Below are 10101 nucleotides of genomic sequence, written 5' to 3'. Positions count from 1 at the left end.
GATAACAGCTGTTAAATTTCTTACTCAACGCTACACCTAATCCTCATGAATTACATATGAGCAGATATAAGTACAGAGAGTTAAGTAGACTCAAGTTTTACTATATTACCAAGCTCAGACTTAATTTATGAAATCATAAACCCCTGAAGGCAAAAAAATCTTGTTCTTTAAAGAAATTGAAAGAGTAATAGATCCGAACTCCTAATTGGTCTCAATAAAAGTGCATTGCGAATAAACACGAAACCTGATTTTTTTTTTTTTTTCAAAGTAGGTAGATACGTACAAATTATACAAAAAACTATTTCAATTAGACTGTTGGCGTAGGCGATACTAAATTTATTGAGTGCGTACATTTGTGTTACTTGAGTTCATTGGCAAAATATAAACTGAAGAATCTTTAAACGCAGGCAAATTAACTTGTATAAGTACTGGTACATCACCATAACTTTTATTGGTGCTTACCTACCTACTTTAAAATCAAACTCTTTATGAGTTCAGCAGATAACATTTACATGAGAAATGTTTTATTTTACGAGACGAGAATATTAAATATCATTATATAACTCCCAATGTGAACATAATATAAGGCGATACATATTTTTGTCATGATAATTTAACATACAAAATGTGACATCTTTTAAATCTCAACACAAATATGCTTGGTGCATAATAATATTCAAGTTATGTTCTCATGTTAATTTTGCGGTTCGGTGAACATTGCATTAATTACATTTATATCTAGATCTATAATTTAGACTTGAAATGTTTCGTAATCCAATGTGAAATCTGGGCGATCTTTTTAAATGTAAAATAGGTTTACTTTGATTTTATCTATTGAGATTTGAGTTCCAATGGACTCAACATGGATAAAAGATGGCGCTATTATTTACCAACCTTTTTAATGTAAAATAGGTTTACTTTGATTTTATCTATTGAGATTTGAGTTCCAATGGACTCAACATGGATAAAAGATGGCGCTATTATTTACAAACTTTTTTCCAGAGCTCACTTATCCAGCTGAGAACCTTCAGGTAACCAGGAACGAAGAAAAGTTTTCTACAAAAAGTGGACCGAAAATAATATCTACCTACTGCCCTAAGTAAAGGTAGGTATTAGAAAATGGAAGAAAAAAAAAACAATAATAGAATACTTCTTATTGAGTTTAACTAAGATTTAGATCTAAGTCATAATTTATAAATTGTGAAAGAAAGTAAAAATGTAAGAAAGGTACTTACTTTCCATAATTCTGGCACTGATTTCCGATCCGATACCACACTGGGGCCATCCTCCCTCAACTGAGATTAAATAGTTGGTCTTCATGACGGACTTGGTGATGGTTTCAATGTCCAAAGGTCTCAGGGATCTCAGATTGATGACCTCAGCGTCGATTCCCTGACCCGCCAGAATTTTGGCGGCGTCCAGAGCTGTCTCGACGGCTTTCGAGTGGCCGACAATTGTGATGTCTTTTCCTGGAAAAGTAGAGAGATATAGTCAATAAAATGTAACAAAGTTTTTCAAATGAACCCAAACATGAACTCATCTCTGTTTTCTAGACGTTTCAAACAGTCTTTGAACTCGATATGAAAAGAACAAAAACTGGTTTAACTTTTTTTCCACAGCATTACTTAATGATAAAAAAAACTTTACAAGTTTTAAAAAACAAGACGAAGTTTTATTTTATTATTTAATTGATTGTTCGACATCTTTCTAATAAACTCCTAGTTTCTTCTTCTTTTTTTCCTGTTCTTCTTCTTGTTTATTGGATAACAAACTCGATTTTTTTTTCTTTTTGCGTGACTATCACTTTTACACGGAGCTTCGGCTTGTGTAATAATAAATATTTATATTCCAAGATATTTCCAAGCACTGTCGGTGACAAGCAAGGTATTATATTCAATCCGTGAACGTGGGGAATACAAAGAGCTATTTATCTTGTCTTTTTCAGAAGACCACTTTCTCGCAGAATTCACTTATACTTTTACGTCGTGTATAATGCAGATAAATAGGAACATAAGGTTGTATTGACCAAGATCAATAGCCTCTAAATCAGACTGAGTAGATGGACAATGAGGATAACAAGGACCCTGTTTTTCTATACGATTTTTTGTTGACTCTAATAATGCATGACTTTAATGGGGCACATTTTTCACTCCACAAGAGCTCACTTATCCAGCTGAGAACCTTCAGGTAACCAGGAACGAAGAAAAGTTTTCTACAAAAAGTGGACCGAAAATAATATCTACCGCCCTAAGTAAAGGTAGGTATTAGAAAATGGAAGACTGGTACCGATTGCATGTGAACTTTTTACACCTAGATTTCTTGGCATGTGATCATATTTTAACAGGTTTCTAATAGTGACAGTAAAAGATCAAAAGACACTTCTTAGAAAGCAGTAAATACTTTCAGCAACCCCACGATGTATACCTTCCCACTGATATGAATATTGAATTCTGTAAGGGTACAGATACTTATAAAATGTCCAAAACATGACCAACATGGAGACAACATTGGGTTGTAGACCTGGGGTTTAGGTTGTATAATTCTATGGTCCAGAAGTGCAGTGATACAAAAAGACAATGTGTGGATATGGATATCCTTGTAATTCGTATAGAAGGCAAGAGGGCTTAGTACAGAAAAAAACATGAACTTGAAACATGAGACTAGAAGTAGTCTATGGAGTGAAATATATGACCTGAATAATAGAAAAAAAATCAAAGATAAGTTGTGTGAAAAACAAACCTTTAGCAGCATTTTTCCTTGGTTGAATGTGGCTGGGATCTATTGCAGGTAATGCAGGTCTGGAGGAGATTATCTTCTGTCCCAAATAGGTCGTTCTTGTCCCAAATCAGTAGGTCGGGTTAACCTTTTGATTTTAAGGTTATTTCTTTATGATTAAAAATGATAATAAAAATATGAATTTTCCTGATATCAGAGTGATAACTAGAACCCTTGCACAAAAATCCCACTTCCAACTATGGGAATTATTTTTTTCCTCAAGATTTTGAGGAATGTCCCTTTTTTAAATTTTTGATGTCCTTGAAAAGGATGTACGCTGTACGGTAATTCACATTCGTACGGTAAAGCAAAGGTGAAAGGATTTTTCTCGTGAACTCGAAGCTTGGGTCTACGTTTTTTTTTTCAAGTGGATCTTAACTCTCTTAAGGTTTCTCCACCTGTCCACACATACGGCACATACCTACCTACCTAGTCGATCGACCGTCAATCGACATTGATTGATGTCGACACCATCCACACTGCCTTGACAAAATATAAATTCACATCGTCGATCGATGTCGACGGCCGGTGTTTGGACACACCTTTACGTTGTGTCTGCATGTATAGTAGATCAACCATCGATCGACAGTCGACTGTAAAAAAATCATCTTTTGTACTTTTTTTTTGACTGGAATACAAAAATGGAGATGTCCTAATTCCCAAGCCTAAATAATCCCAGGCATTCCCAGGCCTAAATATCCCTTTTCTGATTCGGAAAAAAAATCCCTTTTTGAGGCAACACTGCACAGAGGTATGTAAAATTTCAGCTCTGTGCATGTGACTCTGTGCTCAATGAGAGCGCCAACATTTGAAATTTTCGTCAAAATTTCTTATCTGAGTTCTGAGTGCCTGGGGTTGGTACATCGATGCAGATTGGCTGGATGCTTATCATTTTATTCATTTTCTGCACCTAAGTAACTTGATTGTACACTCTTTTTTATTTCATTTTTACTACTCTTCTACTTCAAAGACTTTTAAGAGTGTCTAAATTGCAAAAAGTAATTTTTAGTGTGCTGTGTTTGTTCAAAATAAACGTTTTTACAAAATCAAAAAAAAAAAAAAAAAAAAAACCTTAATGGTTTGGTGAACTCTAGAATTGATTCTAGACAATATGGCCCTAGAAAGGCCTTATCAACCCTACGGCCTTCCAAAGGATTTAAAAGGGTAAGTGATTGAAATGTCTTCTCAAAGTGTATATTTGGTGAATGTTAATGATCACCATAAAAAATTCTCATATTTTAATTGAAACATAATGAAATACATTTCACATCCCCTCTCATGCTTGCTTCATAAATCATAAAACAAAACAAGTTCAGAATGAGGCACTGATAATAATAATGGAGTGAGCTGATAAAACTAATTCGTATTTGATTCATTAGCACCCATTACGAGCAAGGTTATTGAGGAAAATATACATGGAACAGTTATTACGCTCACTATTAAGGTTAACGGGTCCAGTTACTTTCCAACACAACAACTTGCAATTCGAACATTATTCAGAAATAAAACAAGTACGTGGGTAACGTAATTTCATTACTATATGAACTCATTAAATACACAAGACCCTGTTTAGACTACCCAGGAAAAGGGACTTTTTAGTTCTATTTGAGTAGGATTAACAAGGTATCTTCTTTCTCTTCCTTGCCTTTTCCCGTGTTCAGACAGGGTCAGCGTTTTTGTCAGCTTCTAAATCAGCCCTAGCTGAGTAAGTAATAAGAATAAGTAAGTACCTATGTACTGAATATACTCATTATGAATTTTATAAATTTATATGCTAAAATAATTGGATTTTTAGTTCTATTTGAGTAGGATTAACAAGGTATCTTCTTTCTCTTCCTTGCCTTTTCCCGTGTTCAGACAGGGTCAGCGTTTTTTGTCAGCTTCTAAATCAGCCCTAGCTATTCGTTTTTCCCTTTTTAAAGGAGAAATATTCCAGCGGCTGGGTAGGTAGAAGAGCTCTCACTAAGTGAGAATCCTACTATTAAAAAAAGGTCCACTCTTGCTAAGAGTGTTTTTATGAGCTGTATAGAATTTCAATATTTCGTTCATCAGATATTGCTTGCTATGCTATACATTGGATAAGGATTAAACACAGGTATTGAACAGTTAGGCCAAAACAAATCTATTTTCTTCCAACAACGATAAAGCTCCAAGTTATTCCGATGATAAAAGGGGAGGGTTTTGGGTGGGAAGGGGGGTACCATCAAAAGTAATAGACTGTAAAAGGGTTTAATTTATAAAAATAAACAATTTCATAACATATTTATTGTAAAGTTTATTTCACTTTTGTATAAACAAAACTAAACAAATAGGGAGCAGGGAGCTGGTATTTATAAACAAAATAGATCTAGTTAAAGCAGAGTGACAGATAGTTTTATATATTTCACTTTTGTATAAACAAAACTAAACAAATAGGGAGCAGGGAGCTGGTATTTATAAACAAAATAGATCTAGTTAAAGCAGAGTGGCAGATAGTTTTATACATTGCACAGTGGGCATTGCAAGGTAAAGGGTCCTTGAATATTTACTCAAGTAGGTAAAAAGTAGAAGAAGAAAATAAATTATAGAATAAAGTGGAACCAAGGGATAACATATTTTAGACAACTTGAATATTTACTCAAGTAGGTAAAAAGTAGAAGAAGAAAATAAATTATAGAATAAAGTGGAACCAAGGGATAACATATTTTAGACATGCGAAAATCAACAGAAGTAAAAAGTCTTGTACAATGAACACAAAATCAAGAGGCTCGAACGAAATTCTGGTTAACTCATATTTGACGGACCGAAATGTTGCGAATCTATGCACACAAGAAAAGCTTCAAAAGCTAGGAACGATTTTTGAAAAGAAGATAGCATCGGCAGATCTTAAAGGACTATTAATTGAGGACTAGGGTTTACATAAAAATGAAACAAAAATTTACAAATAAATAAAAGGATGTGCGTACTTGACATCTGATGCACTCTAAGACCACACTATTCCCTGAGACGTAAGTTTTTAGACCATTAAATTTAATTAAGTAATACAAATTTTCAGAGTGGCTATAAAAGGAATCAAGGGGTTTTGGGTTCAAGGTTCGGATTTCAATGAACTCCCTAAGAATCAGAGTGAAATCTCTTGTTTTAAATTAATCAAAAGTTTTGAGGCAAGTTGACATGTCAACGTGGGCGAAAATTAAAGATTTTCAAAACCAGAATAAATTTCAAATTGTAAATAAATATATCAGGTATACTTGTCTACCAAATTGTAGCTCAAATCAAATTTGACAAATTGAAAGTTCTTAAAGAGAATCGTCTCACATGCAAGAGGACTAGGGTTTACATAAAAATGAAACAAAAATTTACAAATAAATAAAAGGATGTGCGTACTTGACATCTGATGCACTCTAAGACCTCACTATTCCCTGAGACGTAAGTTTTTAGACCATTAAATTTCATTAAGTAATACAAATTTTCAGAGTGGCTATAAAAGGAATCAAGGGGTTTTGGGTTCAAGGTTCGGATTTCAATGAACTCCCTAAGAATCAGAGTGAAATCTCTTGTTTTAAATTAATCAAAAGTTTTGAGGCAAGTTGACATGTCAACGTGGGCGAAAATTAAAGATTTTCAAAACCAGAATAAATTTCCAACCTCATTTTTTTCCTTCAATAATAAATCAAAAAAAGTGACCAAAATTTGTTCTGTTAGTTTCATTATTTTCTGTGTAAATAAATATATCAGGTATACTTGTCTACCAAATTGTAGCTCAAATCAAATTTGACAAATTGAAAGTTCCTAAAGAGAATCGTCTCACATGCAATTAATTATTATTAATATTTATTATAGTGTTAATACTGTATTCAAATGTCGTATATAGGAATGTTTACTGTTCAGTATTAATTTTCTATTATAGTCAAACAAAATAACAAATAATTCAACAACTGATAAATATCTTTCAAATCATCGTAACATAAACGTCAAGTGTTGGGGAAGGCGGGGTTTACTTGGACAAGATTTTCTTGGCGGTGTTCACAACGTCCTCTGGTGTAGGAAGAGCAGCGAGCTCTAGGCTCTTGGTGTAAGGCATGGGTGTGTCCACACCTGTGACACGAATAACAGGTGCGTCCAGATGATAGAAAGCCTCGCCTGTAAACACGCAAGAATATGTTAGAGATACAGGGTAAAAAGTCTTGTACAATGAACACAAAATCAAGAGGCTCGAACGAAATTCTGGTTAACTCATATTTGACGGACCGAAATGTTGCGAAACTATGCACACAAGAAAAGCTTCAAAAGCTAGGAACGATTTTTGAAAAGAAGATAGCATCGGCAGATCAATTTTGATCCCCCGTGAAAAAAAAAAAAAAAAAAAAAAAAAACTCGGAAGCTATATAACAGCACACCTAAAAACTACTGAGTTTGATTCTATCGCGTGCCATCAAAAGGTCTGAAATCACATTTGGCCTCATCCAATGGAACTGCAGCCTAAAGAATAACATTCATCAGCTGATGAGCAAATATTGAAGTTTTATCAGAGTTGTTAAAATTCCTGTGGAAGGTTTTCGTTTTTCCCTTTTTAAAGAAGTATCGAACCCGCAACTTCTCAACCGTAAGTCAGACAGTATTAAAAGTAGCACCATTCGATTCGGCGTGAAAAATAACATTGATTAGAATATTCGTTCGTTTTTCCCTTTTTAAAGGAGAAATATTCCAGCGGCTGGGTAGGTAGAAGAGCTCTCACTAAGTGAGAATCCTACTATTAAAAAAGGTCCACTCTTGCTTAGAGTGTTTTTATGAGCTGTATAGAAGTTCAATATTTTGTTCATCAGATATTGCTATGCTATACTGCTATACATTGGATAAGGATTAAACACAGGTATTGAACAGTTATGCCAAAACAAATCTATTTTCTTCCAACAACGATAAAGCTCCAAGTTATCCCGATGATAAAAGGGGAGGGTTTTGGGTGGGAAGGGGGGTACCATCAAAAGTAATAGACTGTAAAAGGGTTTAATTTATAAAAATAAACAATTTCATAACATATTTATTGTAAAGTTTATTTCACTTTTGTATAAACAAAACTAAACAAATAGGGAGCAGGGAGCTGGTATTTATAAACAAAATAGATCTAGTTAAAGCAGAGTGACAGATAGTTTTATATTTATACATTGCACAGTGGGCATTGCAAGGTAAAGGGTCCTTGAATATTTACTCAAGTAGGTAAAAAGTAGAAGAAGAAAATAAATTATAGAATAAAGTGGAACCAAGGGATAACATATTTTAGACAAGCGAAAATCAACAGAAGTAAAAAGTCTTGTACAATGAACACAAAATCAAGAGGCTCGAACGAAATTCTGGTTAACTCATATTTGACGGACCGAAATGTTGCGAATCTATGCACACAAGAAAAGCTTCAAAAGCTAGGAACGATTTTTGAAAAGAAGATAGCATCGGCAGATCTTAAAGGACTATTAATTGAGGACTAGGGTTTACATAAAAATGAAACAAAAATTTACAAATAAATAAAAGGATGTGCGTACTTGACATCTGATGCACTCTAAGACCACACTATTCCCTGAGACGTAAGTTTTTAGACCATTAAATTTAATTAAGTAATACAAATTTTCAGAGTGGCTATAAAAGGAATCAAGGGGGTTTGGGTTCAAGGTTCGGATTTCAATGAACTCCCTAAGAATCAGAGTGAAATCTCTTGTTTTAAATTAATCAAAAGTTTTGAGGCAAGTTGACATGTCAACGTGGGCGAAAATTAAAGATTTTCAAAACCAGAATAAATTTCTTTCCAACCTATTTTTTCCTTTCAATAATATAATCAAAAATTATAATATTCCAAATTGTAGCTCAAATCAAATTTGACAAATATAGATAGTTCTGTATAGAGAATCGTGCTCACGTGCAATTCAATACTGTGTTCAAAGTGATCGTTATCTATAGAGTATGATTGGTCTGTTCAGTATTATTTCTTTCTGATTGTATTCTCACAAATACTATAATTAACAACTGATTAAAATATGTCTGTCAAATCATCGTACATAAACGTCAAGTGTAGGGAATCGGGTGTCACTATGCACAAAATTTTCTGTCTATTGTCACACGTTCTCTGGTGTAGGAAGAGCAGCGAGCTCTAGGCTCCTATGTGTATATATGTGTTGTTCCACCACCTGTGACACGAATATAACATGTGGACTGTTTTTAGCGTTTCAGTTTTATTAATTTTTCTATTATAGGGTTCAAATCTATATATATTAGACGAGTAATATTGATGTTGCTTCAACTACACTGATAAATATCTCAAAATTTCATTTCTGTAACATAAATAATCCGTTTCAAGTGGTTTGGGGTAAGCTGTTGCGGGTTACTTTGGAAGATTTTCGTTGGCGGTGTTCACCAACGTTCCCTTCTGTGTGTATGTGATAGACGAGCTGAGCTCCAGCTCTTGGTGTGTTAAGTGTGCATTTTGGTGTTGTCGCACAGCCTTGCACACTAAGTAATCAGGTGGGGCGTCCATGCATGAATTAAGTTGTATATGTCCTTGCCTCGCCTGTAATTCACTGCAAGCGAATATTGGTTAGGGTTGGTAGATTATAGCAGGGTTGTCTAGAAGATGTGAGAGACTTAGTTTGAATTTTGCAAGTGCTACTCTCTTCTATTTGTGTAAGCTGTGAACGTAATCAGCAGATTAATTGTTTATTTTTAGTGTGAAAATGAGAAATAAACATTTCTTTGGGGTGTGGTAAAAGAGTCACACTCGCGAATATGTTATAAGATTATTGATCAATTTGCTTTGGAAATTTTATATATATTTTGAAATATGTTGATATGATTGAGACATGATGCGTGGTTGAAATATATGAATGATAGAAAATAGTTAAAGATAGAAGGCGCAAATATAAGGAATAGTTAAAGGTGTGTTTCAAACATATTTGACGGGCCGTCGATCGACGAGGTGAATCCATGTGTCGAGGCAGTGTTGACGGTTCATCCGACATTGATCGACGGCCGGTCGACCTATGTGTGGACACACCTTTAAAGAACTATTGACTTTGACGTATTCCTTGTCCCAAAGGGGGACGTTTAGTGTAAAGGTAACAAGGGTAGAAAAATAAATTTAAACTAACCGGAAAGAATAGAAATAAATAACTTCTTGGGTCTACAATAGTCTTTGATGTGCTCGCCCAGAATTTTTAAGTAATCTCTGCAACTTGGGCAGAATAAAATCTGTTTAAACAAGTTCAGTTAATAGTATCGGGAGGTAATTTTTTCCTTTATTTACCGAGTAATACAAAACCGATCTTTTTAATTTTTTAGTAACTTTTTGACTAAAAGTTCGTC

The 10101-nt window shown here is 34.2% G+C and overlaps 1 protein-coding gene across 1 annotated transcript in view; it reads right to left on the bottom strand.

Moving 5' to 3' along the window:
- Positions 1–1191: 1191 nt before the first annotated feature.
- The window catches only part of LOC103520085 (pyruvate dehydrogenase E1 component subunit beta, mitochondrial-like), a gene marked incomplete at its 5' end in the record, with an annotated part of 10220 nt that continues 1310 nt past the window's right edge, over positions 1192–10101 (bottom strand). The window contains one exon of the mRNA XM_008485178.1: positions 1192–1469. Within this exon, the coding sequence (XP_008483400.1) occupies positions 1192–1469 (278 nt within the window). The remainder of the gene's footprint in view (positions 1470–10101) is intronic.

Source organism: Diaphorina citri, unplaced genomic scaffold, assembly GCF_000475195.1.
Source record: "Diaphorina citri unplaced genomic scaffold, Diaci psyllid genome assembly version 1.1 scaffold3205, whole genome shotgun sequence".
In the NCBI taxonomy this organism is placed as follows: Eukaryota; Metazoa; Arthropoda; class Insecta; order Hemiptera; family Psyllidae; genus Diaphorina; species Diaphorina citri.
Note: the sequence above shows the minus strand (reverse complement) of the source record. Positions and strands in the feature narration are given on the sequence as shown.